Below are 22,120 nucleotides of genomic sequence, written 5' to 3'. Positions count from 1 at the left end.
CGTCCATTACTTCTTAAAGAATTGAAATCGGTCAATTTTTGTCAAAGTTACAGCATTCCAAAGTTGACCCAATTTTTGCCTGTCCCAGTTATTTTGACAGCCCCCTGTATATCAAATATTCCATCATTTGCGATACTTTAAAAATGGGGAGGGTGCAAAAAAAGGGGGAGGGCTTCCTGCAAATCTTATTACAACTCTTCATATTGGACTTAACGTTTTAAACATTATATGGCACATGAATTCCGCTGTCCTGAATATAAAACACTGTGTCGGTTTATTGATTAGATTAGATTTTTAAATAAAAAATGCAAAAAGTTCAAGTATATTTTAAAAATGACCTGGGGTAGACACGAACATTCTGATAACGCCATTATTTTTGTTTATTTTTATACTGTCAAGCCCGGGTTGTCCGGTCTCTGTGCATTCAGATCGACTTTTTTTTTCGAACAGTGTTATTGTTAGTTTTGAAAACAACTTTACTTATTCAATTTGAGCCTGCTGAATCCAAATATGTTTGCCAAATTCTTAACAATGCAAAATTTATGTAAATAATTAACAATTAATTTTCAGCAATACCGCAGAAAACGCCTAAATGTAGGCAATTTCCGAAGGAATTTGATGATATCTATACAAAAATTCAATTATTACAACAAAATGAACAAATTAGTACGAATTTTGATGATAAAATTCGTTTTGGGGATATATTTCAAGCATTCTTACAAATTTTCAGGTTGACACCATGCCCAAATCCTTGTTTAAAACTATAAGTTTATTGATACCTGCCAATACCACACAGAACACGATGATGGGATTTCCTATTATTTCAATAGAAATAAACATTCCTTAACACAAAAAGCTTCACAACATGTAATTTGACAATAGTTAAAACAAACAACGTTCATTTACATGGGTTGCAATGGTTTCTGTGCTCTATTAGAGGGAAATCAAATCGTGTGACACAGTGATCAATTTCACCCTACTGATCAATTTCACCCGAATTTACGGTATGTGAGGTGCCAAAATTAATTTTTGAAAAACAAAATTTTCAATGTAAAACGTTAAGTGATCAAACAAAATTATCAAAAGTAGCGTTTAAAATAGCATGAAGGAAAATACAAAAATATAAAAATAATTGATTGTTTGGAAAAATACTTTGATTTTCGTTATTAAATTCGTTTCCATACTTCCTGCTCACAGAAAAAAAAAATTGTTAATTTTTATCAAAATGACACCAAACTGCATGTAAGTGCGTTCAAATGTACTTGAAATTTTCACCTGTGTTTGCTGTCTTTGAAATCTGGATATTCACACAATTTTGCAACTTTTAGTTGGGTTAAGAAAATAACATATTTGCATAATTCGCAACATATGCTATAGTTTAGTTTTTTTTAATAAGCATAATATATGTTGTATTTTGAAGGTATAAATTAATTCAGGGCCATGTTTTATTCAAGCGTTTTTTAATTTGCAACCCAATGATTCAATGAATTACGACCAGACCCATCTGGTGCTCGGAACGGATTTTCACTGCTCGTTTTGCTCTACCACCACTATCTCAATTCCGAAACACAAAGCAAAAATTGTTTAAAGCGAATGTCAGACTATTATACTGCTAAAACGGAGCGAGTCTTTGTCATATAAGAATTTCATCCTATTTAGTTAGTCCCAGTACGCCTCTCTAAGATTCCCTACGTTTACATCACACATCTAGTCCCATCCAATAGATCAAGTTTGTCGTCATTCTTTTACCATCAGTTTCTAAACAACCATCCAACATATTTTACGTCCTGGGTGAAGTGATAAGCTTTATGACGAATCAATCGTGGAATATAAGTATTCACAAGTGATTTTATTAGATAAGAAAGAAAACCCGTATATTGGCGAAAGAACTTTGGCAGTTCATGCGTCATGCGCATTGCGTATTTGAAAGGATATCAAGGTGTACGATTATTTCGTTCATAAGCAATGTGCTAGCATGAGAGAATAATATTTATCACCTGTTTGGTGGTTGTCGCCCCAGAGTGCATTAGTAGAGTTTGTCGTCATGGAAATGTTACTTCGTACACAGTTGGTTCAATAGATTGTACTTAGAAGCTTCGGAGCGCTAGTCAAGTACGTGGATTAGAATTCTTCACCAAAATGTTACCAGTTGATTCACGTATGATATTCAAATTGTTCAACTTCTTCTACCTGATAACGAGACCCTTCTTGAAGTGGATCTTGCATCGTTTCACCAATCTGTGCGAATTGCAACGGATTTGCTATGGCTGTGCTCCGGGTGCGCTACGAACCAAGAAGGTTCAAACTTCGCTGGAACTGTCCAGAAGACCGAGAATCAAGCAGATGATTTTGATTCTGAACGAACTAGTCAACCGGGATGTCGACGAGTACTTCCTCATGGAAGAGGTGCACACCCGAGCAGTGGGAACGGTGCTTCAGGTGAAGAAAATTAATCCTAAGGTGCACGTTGATTTCCCGAGGACGTTCGGAGTTTGTGCAGAGAAAATTTGGAGCTACAAGAGGCTTTGCTGTTTGGTGGAGCAACTTAGGAGCACGCAGTATGATGCTGAGAATCCTGATCACGAACAAAAGTTGCTTATGTTGTGGAAGCTATTGATGGGCGACGAGGAACCGTTAGAAAATAGAATTTCGAACCAATGGCAGGACATTGGATTCCAGGTAAGCAAATATATAGAGCTATCAACAATCCATACCATGATTCAGTTTTAGGAAAGGGGTTTTAGGAAAACTGTTAGAGAATTAAATGCTACTATTTTTTAATTAATAGTTCGAACTCTTCATAACGAATTATAGCGTTATAGTACCATCAGCGCAGTAATGTAAAATCAGATTTAGTATTTTCAGAAAACACTTCTAAGGATTTCTTTGGGAATTTCCCATGACTCATTACGGTAGATATTGTTTTATGATTTTTCAAGATTTCTCCAGGAATTTCATCATTATTTCGGGAATTGCCTGGAAATTCTTACAGGTATTACCCAAGATTCGTTCATCCAGTATCATCCACTGATTTTTTTTACGGATTTCCATACAAATTCTTTTATGATTTTCGTTCAGGATGCTTTCTTATTGGCATTAACGTCCCCACTGGAACAGAGCCGGCTACTCGCCGAAGCGTAACAGCACTTCCACAGTTATTAACTGAGAGCTTTCTTTGCCAAAGTTGCCATTTTTGCATTCGTATATCGTGCGGCAGGTACGATGATACTCTATGCCCAGGGAAGTCAAAGAAAATTTCCATTACGAAAAGTTCCTGGACCGACCGGGACTCGAACCAAGATACCTTCAACACGGCTTTGCTTTATAGCCGCGGACTCTAACCACTCTGCTAAGGAAAAATCCCTGGTTCAGGATACCTGCAAATTCGAAAATGGAACTTAAGGGACCTCATGCCTGGAAAAAGATCAAACAGAAACAAAAAAACAGGAATTCGAAAGATTGCGGTAATCCACTTCGCGGTGTACTATTTCGCGGTTTAACTATCGACGTTTCACGGTCAGTACCATTTTGCGGTATGTACCGGGATGTTTCATATAAACAATGTAATTCTAAAGAACACCCTGTGTTCAAAAGAGGAGGAAATCACAAATGAAAATGTTATCAGTGATAATGGCAATGAGTAATGGAGTTAGAAGCAAAAGAATGTAAGTGACAAAAACCTAGTTTTGAGAAAATCGATTACCGTCAGACGGGGCTACTTTTGATTCCGGGGGCTACTTTGGACACTCACGTTTTGGATTTATTTTCAGCATAAATATTAATCTGAGGCATTTTGTGTCTTCAGCACTTTTATTAACCAATTTATGTTCAACAATCAGGCATGAATATTTTTTGGAACAACATCAACAATAACAGGATAAACAAGAAAATATATCAAAAAAGTCCAAACAAATATTCACAAGCTACAAAACATTTGCTATGTAAACATTGTACGAATTTTCCACATATCGTGGAAAGTTGTTGGGAACATCACAAAACTATCGAATCGTCATGATTCAAAGAAATTTGTGATAAATTTATGGTGAAAGTTATTTTTTTTAGAAAAATAAATGATCAAATGTCTTAATTTTACGATTCATATTTAATTATAAATTGTTGGTTTCTATATTTTACAACACAATAAAAAATAAACAAAGGATTAAGAAAAGTAAATAATTGTATAACATATATATTTCAGCTCGTATAAACAGTAAACTTACAACATAATCCTTAAAAAATATTGTTCAGTCATATTTTACATGAATCTGCTATACAAAGCAATGGCATCCTTCAACTGCTAAAATAAACTACTCTTATGCCATCTCACAACTATTAAGAGCCAAAATGCATCTAACAAAGGCAAACTTTTATTGTTTATGATCTTGTGAATCATTATTCTTATACTTCATGGATTGTATTTGGAATAAAAATTACTTTTAGTTACAGGAATTAATTAGATTCTTCTACATATCGTTCATATAACATTAAGAATCAGAACGAATATTTCTGTACAAAGCTAATCATTCATCGCAGTACTTGGTAGTTACACAATTCGTTTGCATCAACTTGAACAATCAAGCATAAGTCGCTATTTATTAGCTGACATTTAAAAGGAAGTAAACATATCATCATGCAAACTAAAAATTATGAATAGCGTATAGGTATGTGTAGTTTTTTCAAGCTTTACAATTTTCTAAATTATGTATATCTTTAAAAAAACATTCGAAAACATCACAATGAACGATAATCAATAGAATCAGTTTGAAATTTATGATGAAAAATCATTTCACTATCAGAACGTATTAATTTTTAAAAGTGTCCAAAGTAGCCCCTTTTTTGTCTTGAAGGACACATTTTTTTCGCTATTCAAGCAACTTTTTTATTTATTGATGGATTTTCCCTATATTTTGCACATTGGTTACTTACAAATACAACTTAAATATGCGCAAGAATTATCAAAATCTATCCATTATTCACAGAGCTACAAATCCTCAAAGTTGAAGAATGTGGAAATATTGTCAAAAGAAGCCCTGTTTGACGGTTTTCGCAGCTATTTTCATTCCATGCAAGTTGTATGGGTGCTAAAAACGAGGCCAATCCTCTACGAATTATGTTATGTTTTATGCCTAAACATACCATTAGAAAAGTAAAAGTAAATTTCTTCAGTATATTCAACTCAAAACCGATCAATATATTACTTATGTACACACCTTGGCGTTTGGGCCCCTCAAATAATAGTGCAACTCGTGAAGAAACCCTAGGCTCAAAAGAACAGTGAAATAAGGGATACATGTATATTGGTATGTATGCTTGTGTCGGGAGCGCGTCATTTGACATAATGACCAATCAGCATAACGGTTATTTGGCATAATGTACTTTCTTTCAAAAGATGCTTGTTCTTGATGAAAAACTAATGCCAAATGACCATTATGCCAAATGTCCTTTATGTCAAATGACTTTATGGCGGATGGCTTTATGCCAAATAACCCAGATCCGCTTGTGTTTGCATGTAGATTAATGTGTATACGTATATTTGCACGATTGAATTCGAAAGATATACACCCTGATCCCATAAGCCGCAAAATGCATACAAACCGCGCAATGTCGCGCAACCCTACTAGGAGATAAGACTTTTTGTAAAAATTTCTCTGAAAATTCGTATTGTGTATTTTTTATTTGGTAATTCTTTTACAAACTTCCTAAGAAATTCGCTTCTTTGTTTGAGATACTTACCAGAATTCTATCTGTTTTTTTTTTCCTAAGAAAAAATTCAAAAATTCTGATGGATTCCTCTAAAGATCTATTTCCAAATTTCTCCCAAGAAAGTCCCAAGTCCTCCAAGAATGCATTCGGCTCAACTCATTCAGAAATATTTTGATTACTTTTTTCCGATCTTCAGCAAAGCAATGTGTTGAAATTTTTCAGCACTAATTGCTTCAGCAAACCGAGTTGAAATTTCAACAAGAAAAAATCTGAAAAAATTCAGCTTGGTCATGCTGATTTTAGCAGAAAAAAAAAGATGTGTAGGGTATCATTCTAGATTTTCGTTTAGACATTTCTTGAAGAATTCAAGAACAGTTAACTCTTCATAACCCGATATTGAAAGGACCATAGAGTTAGGGTAGTATCAAGTTGCAGAACACAAAACCAGTGCAACTATGATCTAAGGGATCATCGAGTAAGCTTTGAAAATCAACTTTTACTATGGTTTACTAACTCGATATCGAAGAACGAAATATCCAGTAAGGGCATGTATACCTAAATGAGCTAGTGTGCCATGCAATATCCCATATCGCAGCTCACAGATTATGTGAGACACGAGATGCAGATACGTACAAAATATATCCTAGTGAGCGAGTCTCATGAGACATCTCGTGAGGCTCGTCACATGCGCTTACTAGGAATACTTTTATGCAGTTATGTTTGCCTAGTACAATAACCCTACGGAAGCATACGGCTTTGGGCTATGCCTATGCTTTTTCGGTGGCCAGCACAAGTTTTTCAATTCAAATGCTAGAAACTCAACCGCGTTGAACCACGTCAGTCCTTCAAACTGCTTACAGGCAGTTCAATCCATAATTTAATCCCTTTTCATTGCCTTTGAAACCTTCGCCTGCGAGTATCAAATGTACTGTCACATTGAGATTTTCTCATGAGACGACGCATGAGCCAGTGCAGATGTGATCGTTTGAGCTAGTACATTGCTACATGAGATCTAAACAAATGTGTCTCACCATAGCACGTGCTCAAGCGCGCGGTTATTTTTGTGCGCTCATGGCAAGCTGATCTCAAGCTCTTGATGTGAAACGCGTATACATGATGTCTGAGTAAGGGAGAGTTGACTGCAGTAACTACTTCACGAATGCCTCGACTGATTTTTTAGATTTCCTTCGAAATTGGCTTTCAGGATTTTATTATTTCTACCAAGAATTTCTCTAACGATACGTCCAGGAACTATTCTAGATGTTCCTCCCGAAAATTCCTACAGGAAGCGCTGCAAGTAATTCTTTAATGAATTTTCCAAGAAAGCCCTCGACTACTATATCTAGTAGGCAATTGGCTTCCTTAGGGACACCCAGTTTTTTACATTTTTTTAAGGTGAAGATGAATCGAAACCACAAATCTGGAGAACCGAACACCCGTTTCAGCTGAAAACTTAATCGATTGGTCACCACCAGCTAGAGACCAATCGATAAAGTTTTCAGCTTAAACGGATGTTTGGTTCTCCAGATCCGTGCTCTTGAAAATTGGAGGATTGGCTTCGATTCATCTTCACCTTCGTGCTTATTCTGCGCGGCGTGTGAGTCGAGACGACTCGCTCTCACCGCGAGTGACGTGAGACGACTAATGTTAATCAAATGGGAGCGAGTCACCTCATTCGACTCGTGTCACCTCACACGCCGCGCAGAATAGGCACGCTTAATTTACTTTAAAAATTGGGCCAGAAACTAAAATTTGTCGTGCTCCATTAGTTCCATTTTTAAAACACGTTCGACATTAGTATAGAGCTACTGGACTCTTAAGAAAGTCTTAAACATCTTTCAAGATAAATTTTAAAAACAATTATAGAAAAAAACAATCAATCCCATTATTGGATTTCCTAAAAAAAACTACTTGAAAACACCAGAGGAAATAATAAGAATTTTATGTAGGAATGATCGGAGGAAGTACTGCAATAATTGCTGTAGTATTTTCTGTGAAACCTTAAACAAAATTTTGAAGAATCCGGGAGATTTTACTTAAGCAACATAATCGAGAAATGTTGGAAAGCACTAAGTGTAATCCTCGGATGAGAAATCACTAGTTGTAATTCTAGGGGTACTACATGAGGAACCCCTGGTCGAATAAATTGAGGAATTCGTGGATATTTTTAATAGATTTCCCAAAATAATGCCAGGAATTTTTGGAACGTATCTTGGAAAAGCCATGCATTAACTCATGAAGAAATCTGTTTAAAAAAAACCTGGAAGAGTAACTGGAAAAGTTTACGTGAGAAATCCTTGACGATTTTCTGGAAAACACCCTAAAACAATTTTTTTAAGAACTCTGGAACAAAACTTTGGGAATTTTCTTGGAATTCCTGAGGTTTGTTTTCAGGAAATCTGCTACATTAAAATCTCCAGTTTTTTTTTATGAAAATGAAAGCAAATTTTCTCAGGAATAAAAAAAAATATTAACTGGAAACAGTTTTCCACAAAATTTTCCACCGTTAAGAAAATTCGTAAAGAAAAGCCGGAAAAACTATGTTCCAATTAGTGGAAAATTTTCAAAAATATATTTTTGAGAAGGTAATTTCATAAACTTTATTCGCTGAAATTTTTGAAATGTACTTTTTTTTCGTTTTTGAGTTAAATGAGATTTTGTGGAAAATGACCATATAAGCCTTTTCTTTGAAAACCCATATTTCAATCGAAGCATCGGAAAAACAAAGATTTTTTATCAAAGTAATTGCAAATTTTCTAAAACATCTGAAAAAAATATATGGGATTGGTTTTAACGAAGTATATGTCGGAATGGATGATATTTTTCATAAAAAATTACACCGCTGAAACTGAAAATACTGTTTCTGCCTCAATTTTTCATTACACTGAAAAGGGATTCTTTCTTTTCTATGGAACAAATAAGATTATTATTATTATTATTATTTAATTTTATATATTCAACTATTCAGTATATAACATACATTTTCATCTTAATACTATCTATTTTTTCAACCGGGAAGATTGTCTTTGGTTGCTAACACCAGAAGATTTTCGTTTCTTTGTATTATTAAGAACAAAGCATGCTGTATTTTCTTGGTTTTCATGTGCATCTGAGAATTCACTAGCAAAAATGTTTCGTTCGTCTTTTGGTATAAATGAATGATATTTTTTTGTTCCAGGAATTGGAACAAGGTTAGACAATCTTTCCTGAAGAAATTTTTCAGCCTCTGAATAGTCATTTTCAGTTGCATAGATAAATTCCCAATCTTTGGTCTTTCACCTTTTGCGACACAGCCCAGTCGAAAAATTGTTTGGCGTTATTAATTTCTGCTGACTTGCTAATACTAGCATCTCTATCCATTCCCCAGAATAGCCCAGATAGCCGTAGCGGTAAACGCGCAGCTGTTCAGCAAGACCAAGCTGAGGGTCGTGGGTTCGAATCCCACCGGTCGAGGATCGGGTTGGAAATTTTCTCGACATCCCAGGGCATAAAGTATATTCGTACCTGCCACACGATATACGCATGCAAAAATGGTCATTGGCATAGTAAGCTCTCAGTTAATAACTGTGGAAGTGCTCATAAGAACACTAAGCTGAGAAGCAGGCTCTGTCCCAGTGGGGACGTAACGCCAGACAGAAGAAGAAGAAATTTCGATAACTTTAACATTTTTTATATTTTTGAATGTTTTAACATCTAGATACATCCTTCATCTTACTGCTAAAACATACAAAACTTTTCAAAATGTGAAACAAATCAAGTTAACAAGCATAGTTTTTTCCGGCTTTTCTTTACGAATTTTCTCAACGGTGGAAAATTTTGTGGAAAACTTTTTCCAGTTAAAATTTTTTTTTTCCTGAGAAAATTTGCTTTTATTTTCATAAAAAAAACTTTGTTTTTACGATGCTTCGTTCTTGAGTTATGATTTTTCAAAGTAAGTAGTGTCAGAGGAAAACAAAAAAAATCCAACTGAGTTTTTGGAAAAATAAGCGACCCTGAATTTTTCTTAATTTGTTTTTATTCATTTATTGATGAGCCCTGCCTGTGGAAAAAGTTTCATGAAAATCTGAGACCCTTCGGCCCACTTTGTACGGAAATAAAAAAAATCCCCTAATTAGAGATCTACTATTGCAAATTTTCCACCGTATGACCCCTGCTCAAAAAATTTTGTCACACCAAAATATGTTCTCACCAGTCAACAGTCAAGTCCACATTTAGCGCGATTTGCCATATAACAATAAACAGAGGTATATATTCTCGTTGTTTCAAAATTTTGCTTCAATTGATGTGTTTTATTGTTTTCATTTATCGTTTTCTTTAAATATAGCAATGTAGCGCAAACATATCTACTATCAATCATAAAATTGATAGTAAATGATAATCGCAAAATGCAAGTGCTATCTTATGGGTCGATTTTTGTAGACTCCACTGTAACCACATTTTTGACATTTGTTTGTTTTGTTTTGTTCTGTGTATCGGTATTTTCCCGACTGTGTTTCGGATCTGATTCAAGTTCATTTTCGAAAATTTATATTTTACTGCTTTTCTAATCCCTCTGTAAGTATTACAAATAGAACGAACGAGTTAAACAAAAACTATAATGACTAAATTTTGTTTGAATAGGAAAGAAAGCGTTTTCGGTCGGGCAGCATGAACGAGGGAACCGAAACAGATAGCGATGCGGATGCACCAGCAGCAGAATATCTGGATGATTTTGAGTTGCCGGATGCATGGAGTATGCAGCTGCCGGAGGATCCTCTGGACAAAACATTGGATGAATTGGAAAACTCGAGTGCCGCTATCCATTCACGTGAAAACCGACAGAGCAGTATTTCCGAGGATGGCGAATGCTCCATTCATGTCGAGAAGGATCTTTTCAGTTGTGTCCTGTTAGCATATAAACGGCAATAGGGTCCTAAAATGTTTAATGAAATCTTGTTTTCATTTAATAACACGAAAGAGCATGTTACTGCAACTACTTTAGCAATTTTTCCCGCTCAAATAACGGATATATCATATTAAAACTTTAATTTAAGAATTGGATCCATAAATGAACCTTGACACTTGAGATCATGTTTGACGTTCGCTTAGTCGACAAAAATACCACAAGGGTTCAACTTTTTAACACCGGGGTTGTTCCTTTCTGACATTTCGGAAGGGACACGGAAAACAAAATACACCCAAAATTTGAGTTTAAACCAAGGGGTGTGACAAAATTAAAAAAAAAAACTTAAAACAATGTTTTTTGGACTTCAACCATCGGAAAACATTAGAAAATTGAGTAAACATATGTTTTTGACCTAAACTTAAGCGTTTGGCACTAAAATTGGGACAGGGCTTTAGGACCCTATTCAAAGGTCAATCTTCCGGATCGTATATTGCACGCTGGCAAGTTACTGCCCATAGTACTACAAGCTTCATTCGTAAGGTATGGAACTTGGCCAAGGAGCACTTGAATAGAGAGGTTATCTTTGATGTGAAAGCGGACGGGACAACCTCCCCAGTGTGGGCGGAAAATGAATCTCTCTCTGAGAAGGAATTTGGCAAGTTTGTGTTGTTTCAATCGGGCCGTCGGCACTACGTTCTGGAGAAGCTCACCGAAAGCAGCAACCTATTACAAAGTTGGAGAAACAAGGAAATAACAGTTCTTTTGCACGTGTACTCATTGTCTGTGAGTAATCGTACAGTCTGGAGCTCGGTGAAGGAGAACCTAATCGACCCATCTGAACGGGATCGTTCGGGTGCTGCTACAACACAAGCTGTAATCGGGCTGACGGATGAGCTCAGGTCAGTACACGGTAAACATTTGGATGCCCACGGTATGGCATGGTCATTTTGGGCTAACTCCATACTAAATGGTCCTGCCCGATTGTCCGACATTTCCCCGAAAACCATTTCCCCGAAAACCATTTCCCCGAATGATTTCTTCCCGAAGGATTTTCTCCCGAAAACCATTTTCCCGAATGAACTGTTTCCCCGAATGTACCGTTTCCCCGAAAGCTTTTTCCAAAGACATTTTTTATCTTTTTAAAAATATATTTGTGAAGGTAGCATCCACAAAATACGTAACGCTCTAGGGAGAGGGAGGAGTAGGCTCAAACGTTACGGCTCACACAAAAATTGGAAAGACTATATTCAGCAAGCTTGATAATCGCTTCAAACGAATGATTCTCTTATGAATGATTTGAATCGTAAAACGAAAGATGAGATATTTGGAGTGAAAATCGATGATTTCAATATGCTAAGAATCGCAATAAAAATACATTGAATGTTTCGAAAGAACATTTGAGAGATGAACAAATCTGACGCTTAATGTTGTTTGTCCGAACCTGTCATCTTATTGACATCTAGCTGAACGGGCAAACGCAGAATAATTAGATAAAGTTTGAATGGTTGAAAACAATTTGCAGGATTCAAAGACGATCTTCACTGTATGAAAACTTATAAAGAATGAATAAGTCATCAATGTCGTTTTCGTTTTTAGGAACTGGGTCAGTGATCAACACATAAACAAACCAACGTCAAGCAAATTGTAGCTCGGTCGAACCTGAATCGGGTTGGAGTTGTAACTGTGAGTCAGAGCGACCAGTTCCATGTTTCGCCAGTTCTAACCTAGGCTCAAAAACGAATTCGACATTAGTTGATTTGGGACGCATTTGACAGTCCAGCACACCGTGTCCAGGCTATCATTCGATCATTATTTCCGCGTTAGTAGATTGTGGTTCTTAAAACATAAGCACTGCAACTGAGGACGTAAAAGGCTTGTTTTCAATTTTAAGAAAATCCCTTCTTTATAACATAGGCAGGCATTGCAGAATTCGCTCTCATTTGAGTATGAAGCACGATCAAAGCAAGCAAAGAAAAACATCCCATCTGTTGCGGTCCACGATCGTCATTGTATCGCAAGGTGTAACAAGTCTGATAAATCGAAGCAGCGAGCGAGAGCCCCAAAGAGAGAGAGCGATGATAAAATCCATTTTTCTCGCTTGTTTATCGTTGAGGATAGGTGTTTTTCTTTACTGGCACGATAAACAATCCACGAACTTCCAATAGCAATAGTGTCCCCCAGGCTTGGAGCATGTTTAGAGGGGTTTTATCATGCACTACTATCCCCCCAATCTGAGAAGTTGTAGCAGTATACGATAAACAGTCTCTCATAATGTGCAGCATGTTATGATAGTTACAGAAAGCGATACGTGAGAGATTCTCTCAGGATTCAATCCCTGAACATAGGTTGTTCTTCTTTATATTACTGGTCAAATAATCATTGTCATCAACATTGTTGATAATTTTAAAACTCTCACCTTCTTATCATCGTAGGCAGTTCTTTAAAGCTTTGCTGGTTTGATATTGTTCTGCTTGCAGCTGCTACTGATTTCATCATATATTTGCCCTTCTTTTATTTGAAGGTTGTTTTTCATAGATAAATATATCAATATAAATTAACAGAGCTACTGAAACTTTAATCAGATTTTTTCTGGTAATTACATGCTACTAGTTCAAATGGTATTGTGAGAACGAATACCACAGATTCTAATATTTTGATCCAACATTTCCAATGCTTTCGATCTACTTAAATCATTAAGACTTAATTACTCCTAATTACTGAACTTATTTTTAAGTTTTTTTTTTCAAACAGGCTTTTTTACTGTTTAATTAGTGATTATTAGCATTTTTAGTATTCATTTTTTACTAACATGTTCTCTGTATTTAACGTTTTTGACTAGATGACCCATTTAGTAACGATTTGAAAAAAGTAACGTTCGGGTAAATTGCTTCTATTCAAGACATAAAAAAAAGATTTTTTTTTATCTGGAAAACTAATATTGATTGTCAGGGGGAGGTGAAAGACTAGAAGGGAGACTCAAGGTTTAATTATGTAGTGCAAGGTATAATAGATTCTAAGGATCCATGGTTTCACTGTAGCTAGTCACTAAGTGTAATAAAATTATGTTCAACCAAGTGGACATATGGCACGAAGACGTTTGGCCAAATAAGACATATTTGTGTAATAATGCGAAACAATGTGAAAGAACAGCCTATTATTAAAAGAAGGGAAATTTAAGATTATCAGCTGAATATTGGAACAGTATAAATATAAAGAACAGCCTATTATTCTAAGAAGGCAAAACAAAGCCGAATGTTCATTCGTCCAAATGTGCATAAGCCAAATATCTATACTCCAAAGATACCGCTTCAAATGAAACTGCCCATCATGTGCTCGCATTTTTCATCAGGGTATCAGTTGTTTTAAACCAAATGATCGTGGCACATTATTTTGAACATCTGTTACTTTAAACACATGGATTTTTATAACAAATTAATCAGTTTTCGTCATATCTTACATCAGCTAACACGTTGAATACCTTTTGGCAGTAGGAACATGGATAGCTTTCAGTATGTCATTTACATTACGATTTTTTTCGGGGAAATGGTACATTCGGGAAAATAATTTTCGGGGAAATAGTTCATTCGGGAAAACGTCATTCGAGGAAATTGCATTCGGGGAAATGGTTTTCGGGGAAATGTCGGACAATCGTCCTGCCCACCTGAGAGAATCACTCAAGGATCACCCTCCGCAGTATCTTGCACATCTGTTCCGTGTGAAGGAAGGATTGCATGTCAATGCTATTCGAAGAGAACTATCAGTAGCACACAGCGTGAATAATAGTTATCACGAAGAGGTCGTTGCATTGCGGCAAGTTTTCGACGTAGTCGAATCGAATGTGGAAAGCTTGAACACCTCACTGAAAATGTTCAAGATTCGTCTAGAGGCGTTGGAATTACGAGACAGGCTGAGTGATTCAATGATCAATGCCATGGAGACGGCAGTGAAGGTTCAGGAAGACGATCTGGGACAGGAGTTGAAGTCAAAAATCATTGACATGGAGGATATGGATCACATGTAAAAATTTGGGTTTGTATGTGCTTTATTAAGTTTTATGAACAAGGACAAGAATTATGTATTTTAATGAAATAAAACAATGAATGATTGATTTTAACCTAATCAAACTGTTTTTCGTTTGTGTGAATTTTCTTCGAAACCTAGATCGATTATGTTTTCCGGAGAAGCAACAGTTAGGTCAAACTTCCCCCCGTTTATGTAACCACATTTTCGAAACAATCGATCCATTTTGTATGAGTAGAAACTAGTCATGATTTCAGAAATAAACAGTTTCAAATCACGAGTATCATTTTCTTTGCAGTCTTGCTGAGCTCTTCTTTTTATGGTTCCGAAAACGATCTCGATTGGGTTGTAAAAGGGAGTATATGCAGGTAAAAAAATCGGGTAAATACCCAACGATCTCAGGTAAGAAATGATGCTCGCGTCGCAATGGATCCGTGCACCATCTAGAATCTAAATTGAGTGTATGCCAGGATATGTTTCAACTTTATCACTTTGGAGCGCAAACTGGCGAATATGATGGAAGAAATTCAATCTGGTAAATGTTCCTTCTGTGTAGCTGCATTCCAACATACCACCTTGACCAATCATGTATAGACAGGACACTCGTGGTTTACGAACAAACTCTCCACGACAGATTAGTCTTTTACCCTTCTCTGCATAACCTCTATTACGAAGCATTCCTCGGTTGTCAAAAGAGACTTCATCTAAAAACAGTAGGTTCGAGTAATCCCATGGTAATGAGTTCAGCTCCATGAAGAATCTGTATACATCATCTTGCCTAACTTGTATTGCTCGTCTTTCAAGACACTTCCATGTCAACCCTTCACTGTGGAGTATGCGGCAGATGGATGAGGCTGATATCTTCATCCGGAAATGATCTTCGAATAGTTTTCCAGCTTCATGCAGATAAAGTAGTGGTTTTTGTTTATATAGATCGACGAGCCAGCGACGTTTTTCTATACCAAATTTTCGAGTGGTGGTTTTATTCTGAATTCTTCCGTACGATCCTTGTTGCTCATACGTGGTAATCCAGTTGCTTATGGTTGACCGGTGCTTCCCATAGATAAAAGCGAGCTTGGCTCTCGAGAGACCTAAGAAATAATATCCATATAGTGCGTGATATACCGTGCAGGATGATGCGTGGCGTTGTTTCACAGCCTGCATTATTGCTGCCATTCCTTGCTGTGGTAAAAGAAGTAGTTAGTTTATAAAACAAAGCTTTAGGTTAACAAATATTCAAACAAATAGAAACTAACGTGATAATATCAACACTCGATGTTATTGTTATTCACACAAATCAACTGTCAATAAAACTGTCAGTCATAAGTGGGAATCTTTTTGACAGATTTGAAAAAATGTCGAATAATCTAATAACGAATGCAAGAAGCAATACCAGCCCTGAAAAATATCTTCATTGAGTAGTCCAGAGGTTCTTTTAAATATTCTTTCTCAGATTTCTAATTAGAAAAAAAAAACCTGAAAGAAAAACAGGAGATGTTTCTCAAAAGGAAATCCCAAACTTCTTGAGGAATAACTGATGAACTCTTGCAGGATACAAGTCCTGCAAACATCTCTGAAGAAACTTCTGGACGCTTGAGAAAGTCTTGAAGTTGTCTCGATAAGTAACTGGAATTATTATTGGAAGAATCCTCAAAACAAAAATACCCTGGATGATATTGTGAAAGAATCCCTGAAAAACTTCGGCAGAGTCTCTGTAAAATGTGTATAACGAAAATTTGATAAATTTCTGGAATAATTTCTTGGCCTAATAGTAACACCCACCGCTACAAAGCGAAGCCATGCTGAAGATTCCAAGTCGGCCCAGGATTTTTTCGTAATGTAAATTTACTTGACATCTCAGGACATAACATATCATCGACATACCATTACAAATACGATATACGAATGCAAAAATGAGAACTTTGACAAAGAAAGCTCTTAGTTAAAAACAGCTGAAAAGCAGGTTTTGTCCTATTAAGGGTGTAATGCCATGAATAACAACTGTTGGGGCGGGTTCGCGATTTCCGTTGGAATTGGAACGGTGGATAAAACGGTCACTCTCTGTAGCTTAGTCGCTATACTTGCCCGAGCAAAGTCCAACATCAAAAAGAGAGCAAGTCGAAAACATATCTTGTTTTCAGCATCAAGTTGATGTCATAATTTGATATCAATATATCATTGAAATATTCGATATCATATTTTGTTTTCTTTCTGCTAACATTTTAAATTTTTGGTAATGTTTTCATTTTAAAAATTTATTCGTGCTACATGTACAAACACTATGAGAATATAAAAATAAAGCATTTATTTTGTCGCAGACTCATTTCAATATCAATCGAGTTTCTCAATTCCCTCCATGATAGCAGAAACAGTTTTCAATTTGCTGTAACTGATAGCAAATAGTTATTTATCCAACAAATTGCAAAATGATGATTTTTTCAGCACGAGTTGTACATTTATCCAACGAGGCTCACCGAGTTGGATAAATACAACGAGTGCTGAAAAAATCGAGTTTTGCAACGAGTTGCATACACCATTTTTTGCTATTTCGAAAAATGCCTTTTCAACTGGATGAGCTCCCAAAGCACAAACCAACATTTCAAGAGAACCCACATGGGCGTACAGCCATGCGTAGTTTCAATTCAGTATTTTTCAATCACGTAGGCTGTGACACAGTAGTACCCATGAATGTCACAAATTTTATCGCTCCCATCGGTATCATGCAGATCTATGTTCCCTTTTAGAGGAATGAACAGGTAAAAAAGCACAGACATAAGCTGACTACAAATGCCTGACGATGCGCTCCCACATTAGAATCGCCAACCTGTGTCGGAGTCTGATGGCACAACGGATGTAGACTCTAGTGAAGTGACTCGCCGTGAAAACCAAATGGAAAGTCACTTCGCTCGAGTCGAGAATTGTCACCTCACTATAGGACACCGATAATTCTCACTTTACGCCAGCCGTAGAATAACCACAAGAATCAGATGCAATTGTGCTTATTCTGTGCGGCATGTAAGGAAAGACGAGTCGGTAACATGTCGACTCGCTACCATTTGATTAAGATTATACGATTCACGTCACCCGAGGTGAGAACGACTCGTCTCAATTCACACGCCGTGCAGAATAAGCATGATATGAAGAGACTGGGACACTGGGTAATTTGGTTGACGCCTACCAAAACAGTATCGAAAAGTGCTACTTTTCAGCACCGAAAACAGTGCTGAAAAGTAGCACTTTTCAGCACTTAATCTTTTGGTAGGAAAAGTAGGCCGTTGTGCTGACCAACTTCTCAATGAAAAGTTGATTGATTTGCAACGGAATTGCAAAAAATAGTTTTCAATTTTATTAAATGGGAACATTTTTCAGCTTCTTCTTCTTGGCATTAACGTCCTCACTGGGACAGAGCCTGCTTCTCAGCTTAGTGTTCTTATGAGCACTTTCACAGTTATTAACTGAGAGCTTTCTTTGCCAAAGTTGCCATTTTCGCATTCGTATATCGTGTGGCAGGGGCCTTCTTTAGCCGAGTGGTTAGAGTCCGCGGCTACAAAGCAAAGCCATGCTGAAGGTGTCTGGGTTCGATTCCCGGTCGGTCCAGGATCTTTTTGTAATGGAAATTTTCTTGACTTCCCTGGGCATAGAGAGAATCATCGTACCTGCCACACGATATACGAATGCGAAAATGGCAACTTTGGCAAAGAAAGCTCTCAGTTAATAACTGTGGAAGTGCTCATAAGAACACAAAGCTGAGAAGCAGGCTCTGTCCCAGTGATAATGTAAAACCAAGAAGAAGATAAGGATAATTTATCCTATAAAGCGAATCCATGCTGAAGATTCGTCTAGGGCGGTCCAGGATCTTTTCGCTTTTTTTTACGTTGCCTTAAATTGTATGGCACGTGAGGTAATGGAGCAAAATCAAGAATGCTGAAGAAAGGGTACTGCAATTTTTCAAACTTGAATACCGAGTGTAACTAGTACCAAGGGATCGAATGTAGTACTAGAAGTGGTACTATTTTGTCTTTGGTGGAACTGATTTTGTGTTCTATATCTCGATGGTCCGTTCAATATAGCGGGTTTACGATAACCCAGTAAACACACCATCGTATATGATGGTATATAAGAGTACAAAGGTGGAGGCGATATACGTACAACTTGCATGCAGCCTTATGGCGCATGTACGTATATCGCCTCCACTTTTGTACTCTTATGCACTATCATATACGAGTTTGTGTTCACTGGGAATATACTGTTTACAGCGTTGGTTATCAATCCTGTTATTAAGGGGATTCACTTAACAGCGTAAACCACTGCGTAAGTCATACTAAATTGATTATTTAAACATTTCATATAGCGTCAACGAAACGTTTCAGAATCTTGAAATCCAATGGTTAATCAATCAAAGAGCGCCTTGATTTATATGACAAATGTTAATGAGAAAATTCCGAACAAACAATCATTTTCCTGTTTTTCTTATGAACGGTTGCGAAAAATTGCTGAGAATTAAAGGAAGGACATTAGAAAACTGGGGCAAATAATTATAACCAATACGGAAAGCTGAGTAATTTTGAAATGTGTACAGCGCATTACCATGTGGAATATTCGTTATCTCAAAAGTGTCCATTAACTTTGGTCTAGAATTTTGTTAACGTAGTTCAAACGTGAATATGTAAACTCAAGTGTATGGAACGGGGTTTGGTTTTACAATTTTCTAAGAGGTTAGGTTAGGTTGACACGTCAAATAGCGTTTGAAGGCAAAATGCTGCAGATCGAGCTGTCTCTTCCCAACAGATTACAACTAAAGGTACATCAGAAATTGAGTTTCAGTTTTTTCAGCTTTAATATGCTTGAGAGTGACTTGTTCAACTCTCAATCCATAAAAATGTTTGTTTGGATGAGTGAAAATATCCGATGATCCGGAGCTAGCTGCAAGTACCCTTCGAATTATTTCTGAAAGTGCATTTGGCCAAATCATACTGTAACTTGGTCGTTTCTGGTAAAATTTTAATGAGCCAACTTAATTTTTCAAACTCCTCCAGTTTGACAAACAGGCGGGACGATGTAGGCTTGTATTTAAATGATTAGAATTTTCAAAATGAACCTAAAAAGAGAAATCTAAAACATTTTATTGGGTCAGAACAACAACTTTCAAATCGAATGGTTGACGTTCTCAACGGATAACTAGATCATTATTCTCACATTTGACATTTGAAAAGGAATATTTCATGCGAAATATTTCATTGCTAACGATACGCAGAATTAAATTTTACGCAGCTTTAAGTGAATACCCCTATTATCTATCAATACAATTTTATCATTCTGTTTTTGACATAGATTAATTGAAATAAATTAATCCGTCCATCTTAACTTTTAAACATGCCTAGTGGATTTTGAATGAAATGTTCTCTTTCTTTTTGTTCCAGGGAGACGACCCGAAGACCGACTTCCGCGGTATGGGCATCCTCGGGCTGGAAAATCTGGTCTTCTTCGCCCGCGAGTACAACGGAGCTGCGCGGCATCTGCTATCGCACTCACACCATCCAACGCACGGTTACTTCATGGCTATCGTTGGCATCAACCTCACATCCATGGCTTATCACTTGCTTAGATCCGGAGTGGCGCGGACGCACTTCTACAATCAGCCCCGATTATCGGTCGAAACGTTTCATCACTTTTATTGCTATTTATTTTTCGAGTTCGATCGATACTGGGTGGAATGCAAGCCAAAGAGCATTATGGATTTCAGCTGGATACAGAAAAAGTTTGAGGAAAATATCCGCAAATTGCTCGCTAACGATAGTTGCTGCTTTAAAATGAACTTGCTAGTTGAAAATATTTAACAGCTTTCCGGGCTTTAGGTTATGAAGATTGAAATTAGGATTTATAGAAAAGTGTGATTTAGTTTATGTTGTCTGCAATTATAAAAATTATCAATAAAGTGAACAATTGTTTCTATACATAAACTATTTTATGATTTTAACAACTACCGAAAAACTAAACATTACATGGACAAATTGACGTGAAATTTGCGAAAAATGGCGAGGCACATTATTTATTAGGTTTTGAAAGACCACACACTGCTTGCCACGAAGTGCTGGAACCGGTTACAAATCGGCAGAGTTGTAAACTAAAACAAAAAACGTGTTTTTAGGAGGTGACACAAAATTTGTGTGGAATAGAGTGATGCAAATTTTGAAATTTTTGCTCCCCTATGCTTAAACGATTTTTACTATGGTAAATAGCATTCTTCCAACGTTTAAAATGATTCGGAAGAAAATTTGACTGTGCATACGTCATTTGAAGTTTATATGGAGATTACTATGGAAAACGCCAACCTTTTGTGATCACCCCTCTATCTCTTCGTCATAATAATCTATGGAGAAGTGAATACACTCTTCTCATGTGAAATCTTTCCAGCTACAAAAAAGCCGAAGACCACATTTTGATTGGACGTCGGGAAAAATTGTTATTTATCATCATAAAGTAAGTTTACATGTGGAATGCTTCACCAACTGTTCGGCAGGCAACACTGGAGCTCCTGCAGGGAAGAATACTGCCGTGAATCACAAGTCAGTCCCATATAGAAAAAGTAGGCATTGAGAAAATGGCCTGTGAAGTTTCCAAACTCGTTTTCCATACGAATATTCAAAAAATTCCAGAGAATTGGAATATGTTCATATCTCAATGAAACTTGCACAATTTGCTATTCACTACGATATCTTTCCGAGAAAAATGACCCAAACACGATTGATTTTTGTGTGACACGGTGCGGAAATCTGTAGTGGGACTGATATGCGATTACATTTCATTATGGGACAATTTGACTTGCTGTTTTTTTCCGAATTTTTCTGAACAAATCATATTATCTTATTAGTGCAGCTTGAAGAGCATTGGAAGGTATGTTGAAAACTGAACTTAACTCAATTTTGACCAAAATGCAGATGGGACTGACTTGCGATTCACGGCAGAATAGATCAAAGTAATCCAGGCTACTATGTTCTACTGCAAAAAAGCAGTGTTGCTCTGAAAGTAATTGAATGAGCATCTCAGCATGATTTAGACTTTGTTATCAATAAAAACAAATTATCCTTACGTCCTATCAAAATGGGGTCTTCCGCAAAGTTGTAGCTGGGAAGATTTCACATGAGAAGAGTTTGTTCACTTTTCCATAGATTATTATGACGAGAAGTTAGAGCACTGAACCCAAAAGGTTTGCCTTTTCCATAGTAATTTCCATATAAACACTGTGGAACCTGACAATATAAAATACATTTGAAATTTGTGATATTCAAATAAAACAAACAATTACTATTGAAGGTGTTTTACTTTATTTCTTTTTTTTTTTCATGAGACAATGATTATAAGGTGCTTTCCTGCCAATAGTTTATTTTATGTGCTCTATATTCATTTATTTATAGTTTTTTTCTTTTAGCCATTTCCTATCAATGATTTTTCATTATTATTATTATTATTATTATGTTTTATGTTATGAGTAGCGACTACATGTTTGTCTAA

The 22,120-nt window shown here is 36.5% G+C and overlaps 1 protein-coding gene across 1 annotated transcript; it reads left to right on the top strand.

The window, feature by feature from the left end:
• The first annotated feature begins 1,613 nt into the window (after positions 1 to 1,613).
• LOC5570880 (ELMO domain-containing protein 2) lies at positions 1,614 to 20,548 on the top strand. Its single transcript, XM_001659343.2, has 2 exons — positions 1,614 to 2,679; positions 20,029 to 20,548. Exons 1-2 carry the CDS (start codon positions 2,140 to 2,142, stop codon positions 20,443 to 20,445), a joined length of 957 nt encoding a protein of 318 aa, XP_001659393.1. The 5' UTR covers positions 1,614 to 2,139; the 3' UTR covers positions 20,446 to 20,548.
• The last annotated feature ends 1,572 nt before the right edge of the window (positions 20,549 to 22,120 follow it).

Source organism: Aedes aegypti, chromosome 3 (genome assembly GCF_002204515.2).
Source record: "Aedes aegypti strain LVP_AGWG chromosome 3, AaegL5.0 Primary Assembly, whole genome shotgun sequence".
Taxonomy (NCBI): Eukaryota; Metazoa; Arthropoda; class Insecta; order Diptera; family Culicidae; genus Aedes; species Aedes aegypti.
The sequence above is the reverse complement of the archived record's forward strand: the minus strand, read 5'-3'. Positions and strand labels throughout refer to the sequence as shown.

Coding starts and splice junctions, on each gene's coding strand:
- LOC5570880 (XM_001659343.2), top strand. CDS start 2,140: ATGTTACCAGTTGATTCACGTATGATATTCAAATTGTTCAACTTCTTC. Junction 2,680..20,028: donor GGCAGGACATTGGATTCCAG/GTAAGCAAATAT, acceptor TTTTTGTTCCAG/GGAGACGACCCGAAGACCGA.